The 21,824-nt window shown below is 44.9% G+C and overlaps 1 protein-coding gene across 1 annotated transcript in view; it reads right to left on the reverse strand.

The window, feature by feature from the left end:
* The window catches only part of rims2b (regulating synaptic membrane exocytosis 2b), a gene marked incomplete at both ends in the record, with an annotated part of 270,766 nt that overhangs the window by 135,526 nt on the left and 113,416 nt on the right, over positions 1-21,824 (reverse strand). Inside the window, 2 exon segments of the mRNA XM_084311974.1 lie at positions 8,873-8,996; positions 12,454-12,553. Of these exon segments, the coding sequence (XP_084168100.1) occupies positions 8,873-8,996; positions 12,454-12,553 (224 nt within the window).

Consider the following 21,824-nt stretch of genomic DNA (forward strand, 5'->3'; position numbering starts at 1 on the left):
CGTGAAGCTGCACCCGAGGAGCCCCAGAGCCGACGAGCGAGTGGACCTGTATACCGGATTATTCTACCGACGACAGCCCGCCTTCCCAGGCACGGATTATGCTTTGTATACTTTGATTATTCCATGGATAAAGACCCCCGACACTGCCGTGTGTTGGAACCACCCCCCCCCCTGGAGAGGACGCAAGGTGAGGAGACGCTCTGCAAGACGAGGTCGCTTCACGTCTCTCCTCCGTGGACCGGATGACGCCGGCCCACAAAGAGTCCACCTGCTTTCATCTGTTGTCCAAGGATCGCCGGCGCATTGAACGGCACTACAGTGGGTTCACCTGGGATACCCTTGGCCGGATGAGGCAGCCGGATTCTACCCCCCCCCCCCTCCTACTCCTGTCGGCTTACAAGCGACCGGATTAACCCCCCCTAGTGTGTCCAGTATATAATCATTAAAGTATCATTGCTGTTATTCCTTAAACTATTCCAGGTCGTATATGTACCACCTGCGCCTTCAGAGATTGGACATTCTCTATTGATATACCGACGAATACTCTTGCCATAAAAGTGCATACTAATTTCCATTCATAAATGTGATTGATTTGATTAAGTGCTTGCTCTACACACCATCGCTGTGTAGAAATAAAGACCTATTTCTAATTCGTACATTTGTGTTGGATCCGTTTCATCTACGTGACAGTGTTCATCATAATATATTTATGCCGTGTACTGGGTGGCCGAATATTAAGTACAAAGGTAGTGGTAGTAAGTATCATATCTAGTAATACAGTCAGGGAATTGTACCCCTCAGTTACAGCTAACCTTGGAGCGGCTGCACGGATACTAACTAAAACTAGAACATTTGATCATATCACACCCATGCTGTCCTCCCTACACTGGCTTCCCATCCAGGCCAGATCTTACTTTAAAGTGTTGCTCCTCACTTACAAAATTCTAAATGGGCTCGCACCGCTCTATCTATCCGATCTCATCATACGATACACTGCCCGCTCGTGCTCTTCGTTCACAAAATGCGGGGCTCCTATTGATTCCTATGGTAACAAATAAATCCACTGGCCACAGAGCCTTTGCCTACTGCACTTCCTACCTGTGGAATAAATCGTAAAATTATAATTAATATCTTGACGCAGTTGAAACGTAAATAATACAAAATAATAAAATTATTCTGTTACAGCTGCTGATATATATATATTATAGCTAATGTGTCCATTTGTTATTATGTGTTATCTCTCCACTCCACACTATGTTAGTGCTTGTCAGTGATGGGCAGTAGCTAGCTACAAGTAGCGACGCTACATAGCTTAACTACAATTCTCAGTAGCGTGCTGGTAGCGTTGCTACTTTTTAACCAGGGTACCGGTCTCTGTAGCGGAGCTATTTATAGAACGAAGTAGTGACGTAGCGACGAGAAACGTTACACGCTACTTTCGGGAGAAACAGTCTAGACTAGAAGATCTGTGAGGAGAAAAAAAAACTCCCCGTAAAAAACCCACTATGATCCCCAAGCATTAGTATCCTGGAGAAAATTGGAAGAAAACATAGTAGCCCCACATAGACTGAAGGACATAGCACACACTAAACTACCAATCAAGCACTGTGAGCGGAAATTTGGCCCCATAATTACCCATGCGATCCGGATATGGCGTGAAACACAAAAAAAATATCCTAACCCACAAAAATGGCACAAAAATGGCACAATCACACTCCCTTATTCAATAACAATGCACTCTTAATTGAAAAACGTCCTATAAGATTCCCTATATGGGAAGAGCAAGGCATACACTCATTAGGGGATGTTTTTAACAACCAGGGTTTTTGTAGTTATAGAGAGATATGCACAAAATTTTATCTCACCGAGTCCACATGGCTTTTTTACTTACAGTTACGGCTATGTTTGAAGTCTCACAGTGTTCCATTAGACATACCAGTTGAACACCATATATACCACAAATTCTTCTATGAAAGAGAGACATCGAGAGGTTTTGTATCAGGTTTTTATTATCAATTACTAACGTCCTCGTATGAAACCCTCCAACTAGACTCTGTCTGGAGGAGGGATATACCAGACCTGGAAAGTGACTTTGATTGGCAAGGAGCATGGGCAAATGTCCGTCTTACATCAAGGAACCCGGACCATCAACAAATCAATCTTAACTATATTCACAGGACATACTTGACTCCTATAAGACTGAACAGAATGGGTCTTAAACAAGACTCAAAATGCTCCCAATGTACAAATGGAGACGAAGGGATGTATTGGGACTGCCCACCAGTTAAGGCATTCTGGAAAGATGTGACCCATCAATTATCAAAACTCGTATCTTGGAATATACCAGTACACCCCTCTGTATTACTATTGAATGATGTTTTTGAGTTTGCAGTGAATCCACAGCTAAAGAGATTGGTTTTATCGGGTATCACAGTAGCTAAAAAACTGATCGCATCACGCTGGTTTCAACCGGAAAAAATGTGCCGGAAGGTTTGGTTTCTTACATATCTCGATGTGATTTATCAAGAAATATCTACAGCAAGAATTCTGGGTCTCAACGAATCCAAAATGTCAATGTGGTTAGAAGTGGTGGAGAGAATAAAAGCTAGCTTATAATGGTAGTGTCTGGTTAGGAGTGAGGGATAATGGAGGTACTATCCAAGGAGGGGTCCGGGAGGGGGGGGTTCGAGCTGGAGCATATGTGTGTAGGGTTTTAGATAATAGGTATTAGGGGTATATCCTGTATAAGACATTGGTATAATTGGTAATTTCGTTGGATATACACTGTATACGGTAAAATATTATTATATACTTTTTTTTGTTTTCTGTTTCTGTACTTGCATGTCATTTTAGCCACCTTAATTGTTAGTTTCATTATGCATTGTGTGTTGAGTACTGACTTTTAATAATTTTGTTTTGCAATAATAAAAAAAAAAAAAAAAAAACCCACTATGATTGGTTGGTTGGTTTAGATATGAGTATGACGACTCACGATTGGGTATGGTAGGCCAAAACATTATGGGTAGGCCAATCAGAGGCAGGATAGGGCGGGACTCCAGCCGCAAAGCAGGAAGTGAAAATCAAAACACAGACGTATTGAATGAATGCAATTTAACGGATTACATGAACCACGTCTCTACAATTCGTAGCCGCATTTCTGCAGACCCCTCTCTGATTGGTTGAGCTCCATTTCTGCAGACCCCTCTCTGATTGGTTGAGCGAAGCCCCTCTCTGATTGGAAATGTACTACCAGATTCGCTTATAACGTTATTTCGTGTGACTTCGCGGTTTATTCATAACGTTATGCACATTTCACAACACAGCCAGCTGTCAGAAACTGTACATTGTAACGTTGTTATTTTGCGGCCTGCCCGTTTGATGTTCCCAAATCATATTCAGAAAGTATCACAGAGACTTCTATTGACCAAGGAATTAGTTATTATTAGTAAGACACATTTCCGTAGCAATTGACCACCAGACTCTTTCTCTTAAGGCATTAACTGGGTTAATTAATATAAATGTTATATTGTAACTGTCTAGTTACACATTGGTTCCGAAACATGTATGTTCCAGGCTGCAATTAAAACTTTGAATCTGAGAGAGCTCTGGTCAGCGAAGCCGGCGAGCGATTATTATTGGTTTTTAATGACAAACCAATTACATAATCCTATCCAACATATGTGTAAAGGCACACACAACATATTCCAGTTAACGGTATATTTTTTTAATGATTCGTTATGGCGTAATCAATACTTCCATGCGTATAAATTGCGTTCGCGACCTCCATGTTTTGGGGCTATTCATCAGAAAACTCGGATCCGGGATTCGGCTCCCATCCGTCGGGCAACAACTTGGGTTTTCAGCCTCTCTCTCTGGAGCTTAACGGAATTTCGACTCCTGGCTAGAGGAGCTTGTCGCGGCTCATGCGCATGCGCGCGCTCGGCCAATCAGAGAGGGGTCTGCAGAAATGGCCTCAACCAATCAGAGAGGGGTCTGCAGAAATGCGGCTACGAATTGTAGAGATGCACATGAACCAGTCCGCGCGAAATGGCAGAGGGGTTCGATGGCATTGATGAAGATGATGATGTCAATAACAACAATGCCTCTCCATGGCCCTATCTGGGACACATTTATGAGTTTGACTGAAAAAACGGCTAAAACATATGCTGCTCTCAACACGTCCAGCACTAACTTGAGAACACATTCAGGTGAGTTGATGAAAATCAACTGTTCCCAAACAGCACACAAGTCAGTACACTTTTTGTCAACAGCTTTAACTAACAGATAGCTGCTATCATGATGATGTTTCACTGTAGGCAGAAAATGAACAATATTATGGGGGTGGAGAAAAGAAAAAAAGAGGGAAAAGCAGTGGTTCTCAACCTGTGGGACAGGACCCCCAGGGGGGGTCCCCACATGATTTTGGGGCCATGGAATGTTTTGTGAGTTACATATTTAAATACATTTGGTCATTTAGCTGACACTTTCATTCAAAGCAACTTACAAATTGTGTACAACAAGTCAGCAGGAGTGGTACATATCTAGCAGCCAAGGATAAGTAGTATTGTTTGTCAGTGTCAAGCTTGAGTGTTATACTCCGAGTACATACTGTAGTAGTATAGACATATTAGCATAGTTGGTAGTAGTATATACATGGTAGCATAATACTAGTAAAATGACAATTCAGATATTGAAGAAGTGTGTTTTTGGTTGATAAAGTGGGCAGGTTTCAGAAGATGCAGAGTTTAGGGATAAATAATACATAAAGATAGAATAGAAAAGAAAAAGACCATTACTGCATCAAAAGTAATCAACAAACTATACTATAAAAACTGATAAAACCAAATGGTCTCTTTCTTTTCTTTTGTAGAGGCTGCACCCAGCTAAACTTGCCTTCCTGGATTTTGTACATAATACAAGTTCATGTTAAAAGGATGACACAAAAAGCCAGACCGAGGGCTTGTTTCAGTTTTATAATAAACAATCAAACTGAGAATTTTTTTTCCTGCCTATTTGTTTGGTGGAAACTTGATCACGAAGTAAAAAAATAAAATAAAAAATAGTGCCGATGTAGCTAGCTATTTTTGCCATGTTCTTGTAGTGTAGCTTGCTACATTTCTCTGGGGATAGCTTCCATTGTAGTTGAGCTATATTTAATCGAGAGTAACTTGTAGTGTAGCTTGCTACATTTTCCAAGTAGCTTGCCCATCACTGGTGCTTGTGCCAGCACAGGAGAAACGATTATATTAAAAAAGATGATATATATATGTATATGTAAATCAATATCTTCCTTTTGAATAAAATAGGTTCAGGAATCAGGATTGTTAGCCTAATTCATGTCATGAGACTCGGCCCCTCCTCTCCGCTCCAGAGACTCCACTGAGCAGCTCCAGGATTAGTTGTAACTGTTTTGGGACCAGCTTGGTTGACATTAGCAGCTAACGTTAGTTTTAGGTCATCGAACTGTTTAGGTCATGTGCTCCTAAATAGTTCGCAAATGCGAATGAAACACTCGCACTGTCAAGTCTTGGTTTTAGGCAGAATCACAATATATTTGTGCACATAGTGTAGCAAATGCTGCGGTCACAAAATGGTTAGGAAAAGTTAGACGTACGTAGTACTTACTTACTGGTCACAGTATTCTTCAATAACCTTAGCAATCCGTTTTGTGAATACATTTGTTGAAACAACATCTTTGTTGGCAGACAACTCCTTATAACTGCTATCTAATTATTGGTAATTTCATTGGATATATACTGTATACGGTAAAATATTATTATAGACTTTTTTGTTTGTTTTCTGTTTCTGTACTTGCATGTCATTTTAGCCACCTTGATTGTTAGTTTCATTATGCATTGTGTGTTGAGTACTGACTTTTAATAATTTTTGTTTTGCAATAATACAAAAAAAAAAAAAAAAAAAAAGCAAGCTAAGTGTGCATAGTAGTAGTAGTAGTAGTAGTAGTAGTAGTAGTAGTAGTAGTAGTAGTAGTAGTAGTAGTAGTAGTGGTAGTGGTAGTGGTAGTAGTAGTAGTAGTAGTAGTAGTAGTAGTAGCAGGGACGTGCACAGGACTTTAGAGGGGCAGGTGCTCAAAGGCTGAAAAGGGCACTACACTTGTGTGTATATATTAACCGAGTGCGCGTAGCGTGCAAGCGCAATTTTTAAGGGCCCTTTTCGGGCGGGGGGCCCCCTTTTTATGCTTTTTGGGGGGTTTTGGTGATCAAATATTGAATATTGAACTATAATAATCAGTGCAGGAGCTCACTTATCCTTGAAAGACACTTTTATCACTGACTTAAAAGGCCCATACATCTCCATAAATGTTCAGGGGGGAGGGAATAAGTGCTTACCCTACAGACCCCAAGAAGTGCTGTATATTCTGTATTGTTTAATATAAATGCATTTTTTATTCCAATCCCGATTTGTATTTGAGATTCCCAAATCCCATCGGACTTGACTTCTTCGTGTCCCTCAATGAGTGTAATACCAGCATTCAACTGTATGCGCCACAGCGGTTTCTATCATCATCATCATCACCACCCACGCTATGCATAAAATATATAGGTCCGCGGAGAGGCACGCTGAGGAGGCCTTGCAAACTGCAATGGAATATGGGGCATCTCTCTCTCTTTACCTAATATTTTGATTCTATCCTGACATTTTTCAGTTGGAAGGGCAGTCTATATGCGTAACGGTAAAAAAACAAAATAAAAAAAAACGTTATTTTAATTTTTTTTCAAAAAGGGCACTTTTTTGATGAGGCTCAAAAAGGCAGGTGCTCAAGCACCCCTTGGCCTCTATGTGTGCACGTGCCTGAGTAGTAGTAGTAGTAGTAGTAGTAGTAGTAGTAGTAGAAGACAGTAGTAGTAGTAGTGGTAGTAGTAGTAGTAGTAGTAGTAGTAGTAGTAGTAGTAGTAGTAGTAGTAGTAGTAGTAGTAGTAGTAGTAGTAGTAGTAGTAGTAGTAGTAGTAGTAGTAGTCATAGGCGCCCACTTAATGGAGCAGAAGATGCGGGTGCTCTAGGACTATTGAACTTGGGGGAGCAAGCTTGTCTTTTTGCTCCCTCACTTTTTGATCATATCATATGATATAAATATCCCCCCCCAATTTATAAATCTTATCGAACCATAACTACGTAATTTCAATCAAATTAATAATACGCAATGACACTTAATAGCAAGTTTTTAAGTTTCCAAAGATTGTGTGACCCCCCACTTTAATGGTTTGATCCAGTGCCCACGGGCGTTTGTCGGCATGACGTATACGACATGTTGGGGGAGGCGGCTTTTTCGAACCTTTTTCGAAATTCAGGCTGGATATTGGATAACATTGTGACTCGTGAGGATTATTCTTCGGCGTTTACATTAAAATGGAGCAAATCATCACGTAAGTCGAACACTGTGACTGTATACTAAATGCGCAAACAGATTGAAACTGAATATTTCTCGTATGGTGAGCCTCGGCGCTGAACCGAGTGAATCCAGAGATACGGGATGGTGCGCACTGCGCAGGCGCTGTGATCACCCAACGACGGAAATAATGCCGCTTTGAGCAGTTTATAAAAAAAATATAAAAAATATTTATTAGCAACGCCGAGCTTTCAAACCATCCCGTATCTCTGTGCGAACCCCTCGTGCAACTCTGAGCACCTTTGTAATGTCTCTGTGATACTTGTATAACGAACGGTTCGGCCAGAACCAGTCCTTCATGGTAAATCTAGGTTGGTTTCCCATTGAGGAGCAAGTGACTGTGGATTCACTCGGTGCAGCACAGACCCTGATGTAAACAAGACAAACGTCTTTCTCTGGTCTGCATCCCCTTAACAATTGTGTGTATTGAGCCGTACTGTATTTTACCCATTCTGCAATCTGTTAAATAAAGTTTTCATTCATTCAGCCGCCGCGCTCACTGGGGCTATTGATAGCGTCAATTAGTTGTTGTTGTTACTTGTTGTTGGTGCGGCGGATGTGAACGGGGCTGGAGGGGCTTTGGGAGGATGGGAAAGTTATTATTATTATTATTATTATAATAGTAATTGGCTATCATACGTGCCTAGCTAGCGTTAGCTAAAAGAGCCCTCGCAGTGAAGTTATTATAGCTATCATACTGCAATATAAACTGAGTTTTATAGTGAAAAGAGCAGCTTTATTTTGGTCAAGATTGAAGGCTCTATATTGCAGGAAATTGCACATACAGGTGTTCATTAAATGTAAAAAAATCTGCCGTGGAGGGGGTCGTGCCGGACCCCCTCCAAACCACCCCTTGCAAAAAAATTAAAATTAAAAATTAAAAAAAAAAAGAATAAAAAAAATACTTGCACCCCCACTTTCAACTATAACTAGGCGGCCATGGTAGTAGTAGTAGTAGTAGTAGTAGTAGTAGTAGTAGTAGTAGTAGTAGTAGTAGTAGCGGTAGGGCACTCAAGTGGCGACCCATGTAATGCGCTGCGTCGCGAAGCGGCCGACCCAGACCCGGCGTCCTTTGCCGAATGTCTTCCCCCCACTCTGTCTCCCGTTCTTCCTCTGTCTCTGTCTCTCTACCGGACTGCCCGGTAGTACAAACAAATAAAAATCCAAAAACATAATTAAAAAAATAAAATAAAAGCAGTAGTAGCGGTAATAGTACTAGTAGTATGAATAGTAGTAGATGTAGCAGTAGAAGTAGTATGGACTGCATTTATCCATAGCGCTTTACAACTTATGCCTCACATTCACCCATTCACTCACACATTCACGGTGGAGGGAGGCTACCATGCAAGGTGCCAACCTGTTCACCGGGGGCAGTTACCAGACGACCGCTCTACCTCCTGAGCCACTGTCACCCCATGTTTGTTGTAGGCCTAATCCTTTTTTCTGTGGACATTAATAACTCACCCTGTGGGTCTGGACACGACCAGCTCCACCTGTGGCTCAGGCTTGGACTCCAGGATGATGTTATAAACCTCTTTAAAGGTGGCGCCCTGGAGCATCCTGCCATTCCACTCTAATACCTGGTCACCTGGAGAGAGAGACACACAGAGACGGAGAGAAAGAGAGCGAGAGAAGGGAGGTAGAGAGAGAGACAGAGACACAGAGAGACAAAGAGAGGGGAGGGTAGAGAGAGAGACAGAGAGACACACAGAGAGGGGGTAGAGAGACAGACACACAGAGAGAGAGAGAGAGAGAGAGAGAGAGAGAGAGAGAGAGAGAGAGAGAGAGAGAGAGAGAGAGAGAGAGAGAGAGAGAGAGACAGAGACAGAGACAGAGACAGAGACAGAGACAGAGACAGAGACACAGAGAGACAAAGAGAGGGGAGGGTAGAGAGAGAGAGAGAGAGAGAGAGAGAGAGAGAGAGAGAGAGAGAGAGAGAGAGAGAGAGAGAGAGAGAGAGAGAGAGAGAGAGAGAGAGAGAGAGAGAGAGAGAGAGAGAGAGAGAGAGAGAGAGAGAGAGTGGTCAAAGCCTCTGTGGCCTACAGTATTTCTGACTGAAAATGTATTTCACATAATCAAAGATTCAACCCATGTCACAAGTTCAAACCCTTCATGAGCCAAATGGCAAACAGTTCAAACCGGGCACTACATTAGGGCAGTGGGCAGTGTTTGTTTGTGTCCTTGGTATGACACACAGGGGAATACTTCTGATAGGCTTGTTTAATCTGAAGAGTTACTGTATTTCAGGTAACTACCCTAGCCAAACACCAAGTAGTACCTAACCCTACCTACTTTTTATCCGAGCATAAGTACTATTTCAGACTACAAAAGCCCCACCATAGCAAAACCCATCTACTACAATATGAGACCTTCACTTATATGTGAATCACCAACAATATGAGACGGCAGGTTGCTAGGTGAGACGGCAGGTTGCTAGGTGAGACGGCAGGTTGCTAGGTGAGACGGCAGGTTGCTAGGTGAGACGGCAGGTTGCTAGGTGAGACGGCAGGTTGCTAGGTGAGACGGCAGGTTGCTAGGTGAGACGGCAGGTTGCTAGGTGAGACGGCAGGTTGCTATGTGAGACGGCAGGTTGCTAGGTGAGATGGCAGGTTGCTAGGTGAGACGGCAGGTTGCTAGGTGAGACGGCAGGTTGCTATGTGAGACGGCAGGTTGCTAGGTGAGATGGCAGGTTGCTAGGTGAGACGGCAGGTTGCTAGGTGAGACGGCAGGTTGCTAGGTGAGACGGCAGGTTGCTAGGTGAGATGGCAGGTTGCTAGGTGAGACGGCAGGTTGCTAGGTGAGATGGCAGGTTGCTAGGTGAGACGGCAGGTTGCTAGGTGAGACGGCAGGTTGCTAGGTGAGACGGCAGGTTGCTAGGTGAGATGGCAGGTTGCTAGGTGAGACGGCAGGTTGCTAGGTGAGACGGCAGGTTGCTAGGTGAGACGGCAGGTTGCTAGGTGAGATGGCAGGTTGCTAGGTGAGACGGCAGGTTGCTAGGTGAGATGGCAGGTTGCTAGGTGAGACGGCAGGTTGCTATGTGAGATGGTAGGTTGCTAGGTGAGACGGTAGGTTGCTAGGTGAGATGGCAGGTTGCTAGGTGAGATGGCAGGTTGCTAGGTGAGACGGCAGGTTGCTAGGTGAGACGGCAGTTTGCTAGGTGAGACAGCAGGTTGCTAGGTCAGCTTTAGAGGACAGGTCAGGTCAGTCAAGGATGAGAAGAGAGAGGCTAAAAAGCTTGTTACATCATCAATATGAGCCAGCCAGCTAGCCGAGCTAGATTACATCATCGACTGACACATGTGTGGCTGTGCGTGCTAGTTCTTAGTTCTTTATTTTTGTGCTGGTGTGTTTTGTCTGTACAGAGTGTGTGTGTGTGTGTGTGTGTGTGTGTGTGTGTGTGTGTGTGTGTGTGTGTGTGTGTGTGTGTGTGTGTGTGTGTGTGTGTGTGTGTGTGTGTGTGTGTGTGTGTGTGTGTGTGTGTGTGTGTGTGTGTGTGTGTGTGTGTGTGTGTGTGTGTGTGTATTATCATTTTTATTAAATGTTTTATCCAAGAGCATAAAAACACTCTACTCACTCAATTACTTTAGTGCAGAAACACTGCTTTTATTTAGCCTTTATTTAGCCAGAAAGGTCCCGTTGAGATACAAGATATCTTCTTCCAGGAAGTCCCTGTCACATGCTGCACCGTGCTTCATATGTGGGAGCTGCCCAGTACAACCACAGTCTGACACTGTTGACCACTAATAGCTGCCCAGTACAACCACAGTCTGACACTGGCTTCCCACCCTCCAGAACATTTACAGCAAGCGGTGCAGGGGTAAGGCTAAGAGAATCATCAAGGACTCCAGCCACCCAAACAACTGCTTCTTTGAACTGCTGCGGTCAGGCAAGCGATACCGGAGTCTCAAGGCGAGCACAGAAAGACTCAGAAGAAGCTTCTATCCCCAGGCCATCAGGCTGCTCAACGAACAATAAACACTATGCAACAACCATCAAATGCACACAGCACACACATCCACATGCACACACTCACTTTAAACAAACAACACACTGCAGCACCCACTCTCCACACTTTAGATCACCTAAACACACTTTATATTTATTGGTAAAGGATTTGCACTACAACTCGTACACCTTACTGTAAATTGTACCTAAATTGTACCTCATCCCATTTCTGCTTTGCACTATATAGTATTGTATATTAGTACATTGCATAGTATATTGTATATTGTATGGTAACTCAGTTACTTCTATTCTGCATCGAACATTGTACATATGTCTATACTGAACACTGTGACCTCTATTTTTACTTCTATTTTACATGCTATACTATTTTATTTCATACTTATCTTGTCTAGCACAGTCTCTGGAGCGTAACAGTAAGAAGCATTTTGTATAATAAAAGTATTCTGTACTTCTGTATGATAACTATTAAAGAAACTTGAAACTTGAAACTAGTAGCTGCCCAGTACAACCACAGTCTGACACTGTTGACCAATAGTAGCTGCCCAGTACAACCACAGTCTGATACTGTTGACCACTAGTAGCTGCCCATTATAACCACAGTCTGACACTGTTGACCACCAGAAGCTGCCCAGTACAACCAGTCTGACACTGTTGACCACTAGTAGCTGTCCAGTACAACCACAGTCTGACACTGTTGACCACTAGGAGCTGCCCAGTACAACCAGTCTGACACTGTTGACCACTAGGAGCTGCCCAGTACAACCACAGTCTGACACTGTTGCCCACTAGGAGCTGCCCAGTACAACCAGTCTGACACCGTTGACCACTAGGAGCTGCCCAGTACAACCACAGTCTGACACAACTCTATGGTCTGGGCATGGTACTAACACTACCAGGGTTAGGTGTTCAGTGTAGCTCTATGGTCTGAGCATGCTACTAATACTACCAGGGTTAGGTATTCAGTGTAACTCCATGGTCTGCTCATGGTACTAACACTACCAGGGTTAGGGGTTTGATTCCCACTGGGGACACATGTAGTCATTCCACTGTGAAGGGCTTTGAGTAGAATAGCAGCTTACCTGGCCGTAGGTGTCCCACAGTGTCTGCTAGACTGCCCCTCTTCACCTTGGTGATGAAGGCACACAACCGACCAGATTCTGTCATCTTCCCCCCTACCACCTGAAACAGACATACAAACAGTCAGTAAACAGTCACAACTGGCCTTGTTCGCTGTTGTTGTTCTTCCTTGGCTTAGTAGCTGGCTGTAATATAGCACCTGTGGAAGTTATCCCAATAGCTGAGTTCTAGGGAAATGGCCCTGAGCCATCATCTTGTATTCCGTCCTGTATACCAGCTCTTGGATTCCCATGCTTCTTTGTTCTAGTTCTATTTATTACTTTAACTTTAAATGTTCTTCTAAACTTTGATACTATTGCTACTACAGTATGTATGCATACAGATATACTTATATTACATTTATTGCTCCTATTACTGCCTATTGTGAACACGGGAACTCTCTAACCCCTGTCCCTGTCTCTCTGTGAGTGGATGTGTGATGTACATGGGTTGGTCATTATCATTATTATCGTATATGTAACACCATGTAAACATCAGGTTAGTATAGGTATATAGTATAGTATGTTTGTTATTTGTATTTGATGTGTGTTACTTTTGTATTGATCCCTTGTTTCTCCCTCCCAGGTGCTGCCTATCTCTCCTCTAGACTAGAGAGTGCTGATTGCCTGTTGAGTGGCAGCTGTCGGCAGTCAGCTGGGGGTTAAAGCTTGGCATGTGACAGACATCCGGGCGCCTCTGTAACAGAGTTTATTGTGATTCCACTTGTCAAGGTAACTAAGGGTGTTTTCACACCTGTAGTTCGTTTGCTTTGTTCCGATTCAGGGAGACACAGGGACTATAATGATACAATGTTGCACTTGTCCTTTAGTTCGTTTGTGTTAATAGCGGACCAAAACAAATGCACGCGCGAGCAAACTGTCACTCATTGGTCAGAGATGATGAATTAGAGTCCATTTACAAGAGTGTGTGTAGTGAAATGAGAACAGTGACTGAAATGACATCCCTGACAAAGTGGGGACGTGAAAATAAAAAGAGCCGTGACTCTAGAGCCCTTCAGTGAACATTTCGTATGGGGCAGGTTACAGAGTGTGAATAACATCTCAGCTGGTAGTGCTGTCATTCTGGAGCCCAGCTGTGTGAAGTCAAGACCGGGATCAGTCCTGATTGGGAAGACAGTGGCCCTGCTGAGGAATGATGGATGGCTGCCAATGAAGGTGATAAATCCCTCTGGTAGATCAGTGACCCTCAGATGAAATGCCAAGCTTGCTGACGTTTATCCATGCATGGCCTTGGAGGATTTTGACTGCTCTGAGGTGGATGACGATTCACCACCCCTTTTGCAGCAACAGGTGCAGAGGGCAGATGATAACCACCGTGATGAATCGAGTCTGACTGATGATACATCCACCTTATCGGACAGATGTGACAGAGAAGAGGAACCTGGTGGATGTGATGGCAGTCCTGATTCAGTCTTACATGGTTTAGGGTTGTCTGACATAGATCTTGATTCCTGTGATGTGTCCTCTTCGGGTAAAGAAAAACTTGTGCATCTGATAGCTCAGTACCAGTCTATATTTTCCAGGCATAAGTTAGACTGTGGAAGGGCTACAGGCTGTCTTCACCGGATTCGACTCAGTGATGAGAAACCCTTTCGCTTGCCATACAGACGAGTTCCACCTAATCAGTATGAGAAGCTCAGGCTGGCGTTGAGTGAGATGGAAGAACAAGAGATCATAAGGAAGTAAAATAGTGAGTTTGCTTCACCTTTGGTCATTGTTTGGAAGAAGTCGGGAGACCTGAGACTCTGTAATGACTTCCGATGGATTAACGCACGCACCATCAAAGACACCCATCCTCTTCCACACCAGGCTGATGCTCTAGCAGCATTGGGTGGCAACGCCTACTTCTCCACCATGGACCTCACCTCCGGCTACTACAATGTTGAGATGCACGAGGATGACCGGAAGTATACAGCCTTTACATCGCCATTCGGACTATACGAATACAACCGCATGCCACAGGGTCTGTGCAACAGCCCTGCCACCTTCATGCGGATGATGCTTAACATCTTTGGGGATCAGAACTTCCTCAGTCTACTGTGCTATCTGGATGATGTCCTGGTGTTCGCGCCTACAGAAGACCTGGCCTTGGAGCGCCTGGAAATGGTCTTCGAACGATTTAAGGCTCACAACATTAAATTGGCTCCGAAGAAATGTCATTTCTTGCAGAGCTCTGTGAGGTTCCTGGGACATGTCGTTAGTTCTGATGGCATCGCTACGGACTCTGACAAGGTAAAAGCCATCACTGCGCTGACAGAAGCTGACCTCATGGAAGAATGTACAGAGATTCCATCACAGCGGAAGATCCGGTCATTTCTGGGAATGGTGGTATACTACCAGCAATTCATTGAGGGCTGTTCCGCCATAGCCAAACCGCTGTTTGGACTTACGACTGGGAACAAGGCTCCTCGTTGGAAAGGGAAGAAACGCCGGCCTCCTCGACGGACAATGACTGCGGCAGATTGGACAGATGAGTGCCGGGATGCTTTCCATCAGCTGAAGCAGGCCTTACTGGACCGGGTCGTTTTGGCCCATCCTGATTTCAGTGAATCTTTCCTGCTCTCAGTGGATGCCTCCAGTAATGGCCTTGGTGCAGTTTTGTCACAGGTGCCTGCGGGTGGGACAACAGCAAGACCAATTGCTTTCGCAAGCAAGTCGCTCACCTATACACAGTCGAAGTATCCTGCGCATAGACTGGAATTTTTTGCTATGAAATGGGCAGTCTGTGACAAGTTCCACCATTGGTTGAGGGGACACCAGTTCACAGTATGGACTGACAACAACCCGTTAACGTACATCTTGTCCAAGGCAAAACTGGATGCGTGTGAACAGAGATGGGTTGCTAAGCTAGCCCCATACCAGTTTGACATCAAATACATCCCTGGTCCCAAAAATATTGTTGCAGATGCCCTGAGCAGAGAGCCTTTCATCCGGCCTAGTGCACTCCATCGTCTGACGAGGGTTGCGTATAAGGCATTGCTGGGTGAAGCTGACGCTGTGCGCACAGAACAGGTTCAGGATGTGTTCCGTTGGTCTAATCATCCATTCGACGTGACCTCCGATGTTGAGCCTGCGGTGGCATGCCAGTGTGTGACTGTTTCCCAACCTGGTGCCCTTTCGAGACAGGAAGTAGCAGCTGTTTTTGAGTCACACAAGCTGCAAAACAGTGATATGGGGCCCCATGCGCTGCTGCTGCCACAGCTTCCTCAGATAGTCATGCCATCAGAAGAGATTGGTGGAGAGGTGCTGTCACATGATCAACTCATGAATAAGCAAAAAGATGACCATGTGTTAAACAAAGTGATTTCCTTTGTGGAGAGAGGACAAAGACCTTCAAGAAGAGAGCGTGCTCAGGAGTCTGTTGATGTCCTTCGGTCACTGAGGGGCTGGGATAAGCTAACAATGAGGAGGGGTGTGCTGTATCGCCTGTCAAGGAACACAGTTACAAAGAAGAAGATGTATCTGTATGTGGTCCCCGCTTCGCTGCAAGCCATGGTGCTGAAAGGTGTCCATGACGAGGCTGGTCACCAGGGCCAACAGCGGATTTTGTACCTTACCAGACAGCGGTTCTACTGGCAAGGCCTGGAGAAAGATGTGAGGGAGTATGTGAGGTGCTGTCGGCGATGCGTGATGAGCAAGACTCCTGAGCCTGAAGCCAGAGCACCATTGGAGAACATCATAACGACTGAGCCCCTTGAACTTGTGAGCATAGACTTCTGGTGTGCTGAGGATTCTGCAAACAAGTCCTTGGATGTGCTTGTCGCTACGGACCACTTCACCAAGATGGCACACGCCTTTTTGTGCCCAAATCAAACTGCTAAGGCTGTGGCTCATCAGTTGTGGCATAACTATTTCTGCGTGTATGGTTTTCCGAGACGCATTCACTCCGATAGGGGAGCCAATTTTGAGAGTGCTTTGATCACTGAGCTCTTGAATGTTGCTGGTGTTCAAAAGTCCCACACCACACCTTATCATCCAATGGGCAATGGATCATGTGAGAGGATGAATAGGACTCTGGGAAACATGATAAGGGCTCTGCCTCCAAAGGCAAAGCACAGATGGCCGCAGGCACTCAAGTCTCTCACATTCGCCTACAATTGCACTATCCATGAGACCACCGGATATGCACCATTCTTGCTAATGTTTGGCAGAATACCGAGACTGCCTGTTGACATGGTCTTCAGTACGGTTCTGGACAACCCTGAGGTTGTGAACTATGATAAGTACATCCAGCTCTTGCGGAAGGATCTGAAGGAAGCTATGGGAATAGCACAAGCCACGGCAGTCAAGCAGTTGAGGAGGCATGGTGACATATACAACCGAAAAGTTCGGGGAGCACCTGTCGAAGTTGGTGACCGGGTATTGTTGGCCAACAAGGGAGAGCGTGGTAAACGAAAGCTTGCTGATCGGTGGGAGAACACCATCTACCATGTTGTTGGGATGAATGTTGACAGTCACACTTTCAAGATTCAGCATGGCTCCACTGGCCAAGTGAAAACAGTGCATAGGAATCTGATAACACCAGTCAACTTCCTCCCGATCTCAGATGCTGCTTCTGAGGAGGAGATGGACATGTCTGACATGTCTGAGTCTGAAGATCTCAGTGAGCGGCGTAACCATGAAGATGAGGATGGAGTTTCATCGGTTTCTGCTGAGTACAGAACCAGTGTTAACCAGTGTTATCCAAAGCGACTTACAAGTTCTGTACGACAAGCCATCAGGAAGGGCACAACTCTATCAGCTGAGCAACAATGTTCATCAAAGTGTTGAGTGCTACAGTGTAGGTTAGTTTATTAGGACAAGTGCATGACAGTACGGTTAGTTAGGGTTAGATTTTTTTTTATTTTTTTTTTATTATTATTTTTTTTTTAAATTCAGATAATGGTTGAAGAAGTGCGTCTTTAGTCGACGGCGAAAGATTGGACGTGATTCGGCTGTCCTAACTGGGGTGGGTAGTTCATTCCACCATTGTGGGGCAAGGACTGAGAATAGGCGACTTCTCTTTGATGACCCTCCCGGAGCTTGGATAGGAGTAGGTCTGAGGCGGCCAGAATATGCAGAGCGTAGGGGTCTTGAGGGTGTGTAGTTAGAGACCATTGACCGGAGGTAGGGGGGAGCGGTTCCCTTTGCCGCACGGTATGCTAGGTCAAGGGCCTTGAAGCGGATTCGTGCAGCAATGGGGAGCCAGTGCAGGTCCCTAAGAAATGGGGTGACATGGGCCGACTTCGGTAGGTTTGAGATCAGGCGGGCCGCTGTGTTCTGAATGAGTTGAAGAGGCTTAGTGGCAGTGGCCGGGAGGCCAGCGAGCAGTGCATTGCAGTAGTCGAGGCGGGAGATGACTGTTGATTGGACGAGGAGTTGGGTGGCTTCTTTTGTACAGAGTGATTTCAACACAGTCTGGACTTCTGCTTTTAAACAGGGCAGGCTCTTAATGGCTCACTTAGCAAATCAGTTGCTACTAGTAAACAGGAAACAAAATGGCCGTTTTAAACACGCCCCTTTAATCAAGTCAGCTGGTTCCTCACTTTTAAGATTCACTAATAAACTTAAAATGGCTTACCCTAGTTTTCAGTATAAAGCAATGTTTCTCAGTGAGTGTGTCCTGTCCTTCCTTAACAGAGCTCAGTACAGAGTGATTTCAACACAGTCTGGACTTCTGCTTTTAAACAGGGCAGGCTCTTAATGGCTCACTTAGCAAATCAGTTGCTACTAGTAAACAGGAAACAGTCCCTTAATGGGGGCACTTAACTAAACAAAATGGCCGTTTTAAACACGCCCCTTTAATCAAGTCAGCTGGTTCCTCACTTTTAAGATTCACTAATAAACTTAAAATGGCTTACCCTAGTTTTCAGTATAAAGCAATGTTTCTCAGTGAGTGTGTCCTGTCCTTCCTTAACAGAGCTCAGTACAGAGTGTTGGCCTACGGCTACTTGCCACTTTGTGTGGATTCTGCCTTGTGTTGGCCTTATTACCACTTCGTGGGGATTGCAGTGTTGTATTGGTTGTTTGAACCAGTGTGCCATGTAAGTGGCTTGTGTGCTGTGACACATTGATCATTTGTGTTTACCTTGTTTGTTCTCCTCTATCCCCTTTTCCTTGTTAAATATCGTGGTGGGTTTTCATTCCCCTTCGGTTGTAATAAATACCATTTAACTTTTGGAAAACATCTCTATTATTTCGTACATACCGGGACCTGTGCTTAAAGCACGCACTGGACGGGCTGGCTTCACAACAGCCCGCTCCAGGTATAATTTGTTTGGTCATCAGACCTTTTGTTGTGACAGGATGTCTCGAGTGTTAGTGTGTTGATATACAGATTGCAGTGACTGTTCTACCCCATACTGGATATGAGCATGACTGACGCCATGGATCCGCTTCATGCGGTCTTCTGTCTGACCTACAACGTCTAACCATGCCCGCTCTACTTCAACCTGTTCTGGGAACACAGGAGCTCTCTAACCCGGTCCCGGTCTCCCTGTCTCTCTGTGAGTGGATGTCTCGAGGTGATGGTCAAGGTGGTGTGATCTTCCCTGCACCGTCCTTGATGTGGCTAACAGCGTCAACTGCAGCGGCTATTCTTCCTCAAACCAGTTCTGATTCCATGTGATCTTGGGCTCTACAAATACATTTGATTTGATTTGATTCACACTTAACTGGTATTAACTGTTTTTACTATTAAACCAATTTTGATCAGAAGATCCGTCTATGATATACACCACAATATATCCTAATAAAAAAAGTTATTCGAATAATATAAGCCGACTGTTCATTCATTACGCACATAGGCTATACAGTGTGCGTGCGTGTGTGTGTGCACTGAGGCAGGTGGCCAGGAGCGTGCAACAAGATGGTATAAATATGGAATATTAATAGTCTATTCCACTAATAGCTATATCCATGCGATTGGGTTTAGTTCTTATTTATTTATCCACTGTCATTTGCAGTGTTGGTTTAGTGCTTGTATTTATTTTCAGACATCACGACGCCTCTTGAAGCATGACTGTAAATGGAAAACGTAATTTTTTCTCATACAAATATTGTCGTAATTTTTATTATTATTATGATTATTTAATTCCAAGGATGTCTGTAGAATCGACGTGAACGCAATGATTCCTCCCAAAAAAAGCCCTTAAGAACACGGCGCACACCAGTCTGTCCGACTTACGACTACTCTTCAGCACTCCTAAATCTTGCTCTTAGCTACGAGCGAATCCCCGTTCGTGAATCCCAAAATCGTCCCGAAAAGGTCTTAAGTGGAGCTACGACAAAAAAAATCTTAACTTTTGTCTTAAGTCCATTGGTGAATAAGACCCATTATCTATGCTGTGGTATTGTTACGGTTCCACCTACAATCCTCTCTGCCTCCGTCACACACCTCTGTGTCTGTCTCTAACCCTGTGTCTGTCTCTAACCCCGTGTCTGTCTCTAACCCTGTGTCTGTCTCTAACCCTGTGTCTGTCTCTAACCCTGTGTCTGTCTCTAACCCTGTGTCTGTCTCTAACCCCGTGTCTGTCTCTAACCCTGTGTCTGTCTCTAACCCTGTGTCTGTCTCTAACCCCGTGTCTGTCTCTAACCCTGTGTCTGTCTCTAACCCTGTGTCTGTCTCTAACCCTGTGTCTGTCTCTAACCCTGTGTCTGTCTCTAACCCTGTGTCTGTCTGTCTCTAACCCTGTGTCTGTCTCTAACCCTGTGTCTGTCTCTAACCCTGTGTCTGTCTCTAACCCTGTGTCTGTCTCTAACCCTGTGTCTGTCTCTAACCCTGTGTCTGTCTCTAACCCTGTGTCTGTCTCTAACCCCGTGTCTGTCTCTAACCCCGTGTCTGTCTCTAACCCTGTGTCTGTCTCTAACCCTGTGTCTGTCTCTAACCCGTGTCTGTCTCTAACCCCGTGTCTGTCTCTAACCCTGTGTCTGTCTCTAACCCTGTGTCTGTCTCTAACCCTGTGTCTGTCTCTAACCCTGTGTCTGTCTCTAACCCTGTGTCTGTCTCTAACCCCGTGTCTGTCTCTAACCCCGTGTCTGTCTCTAACCCCGTGTCTGTCTCTAACCCCGTGTCTGTCTCTAACTCTGTGTCTGTCTCTAACCCTGTGTCTGTCTCTAACCCCGTGTCTGTCTCTAACCCCGTGTCTGTCTCTAACCCCGTGTCTGTCTCTAACCCTGTGTCTGTCTCTAACCCTGTGTCTGTCTCTAACCCCGTGTCTGTCTCTAACCCTGTGTCTGTCTCTAACCCTATGTCTGTCTCTAACCCCGTGTCTGTCTCTAACTCTGTGTCTGTCTCTAACCCTGTGTCTGTCTCTAACCTGTGTCTGTCTCTAACCCTGTGTCTGTCTCTAACCCTGTGTCTGTCTCTAACCCCGTGTCTGTCTCTAACCCTGTGTCTGTCTCTAACCCCGTGTCTGTCTCTAACCCTGTGTCTGTCTCTAACCCTGTGTCTGTCTCTAACCCCGTGTCTGTCTCTAACCCCGTGTCTGTCTCTAACCCCGTGTCTGTCTCTAACCCTGTGTCTGTCTCTAACCCTGTGTCTGTCTCTAACCCTGTGTCTGTCTCTAACCCTGTGTCTGTCTCTAACCCCGTGTCTGTCTCTAACCCCGTGTCTGTCTCTAACCCTGTGTCTGTCTCTAACCCCTGTGTCTGTCTCTAACCCCGTGTCTGTCTCTAACCCTGTGTCTGTCTCTAACCCCTGTGTCTGTCTCTAACCCCGTGTCTGTCTCTAACCCCGTGTCTGTCTCTAACCCCGTGTCTGTCCCATTCATGATGTCCCATGAAAGTCATCACGGTGATGGATGGAGACTCTGCACCTGCCTGCTAATCACCACACCACCCTACAAGATACCAGGATCTCCATGCATCAGCTTCAGATCTTCGTTTCTATGTTAACCCTATTCCCGTTGTGTTTTCGTGTATCCACCCGTTCCGTGAATTTTTTTTTACGTCTCATGTTTTCGTGTTTTTTTTTCGTGTTTTTTCGTGTGTGCCTGCCTTCGTTCTGCTGTGAAGACTTATTTTTGTTTTTCTCCTCTGTTGTCTTCACAGCTTCACTCCCGTGCTCCCCACCGGTCACGGGCATCCACCCGCCAGGCTCAAGACGCACACACACACACACACACACACACACCGCATTGATTTTTGCAACGTATTATTAAATGCCCTACGGGGTTGAACATTCTCCTGTCTCCCGTGTTGTGCATTTGAGCCTACCGGTTACCAGTTCCTAACAGTTATATAATGTTAGCACACATTATATATGGTGTGGTATATAACGTTAGCACACATTATCTATGGTGTGGTATATATGGGTCATTCCAGAATTGGAGGAC

Source organism: Notolepis coatsorum (assembly GCF_963971535.1).
Source record: "Notolepis coatsorum genome assembly, chromosome: 4".
Classification (NCBI taxonomy): domain Eukaryota; kingdom Metazoa; phylum Chordata; class Actinopteri; order Aulopiformes; family Paralepididae; genus Notolepis; species Notolepis coatsorum.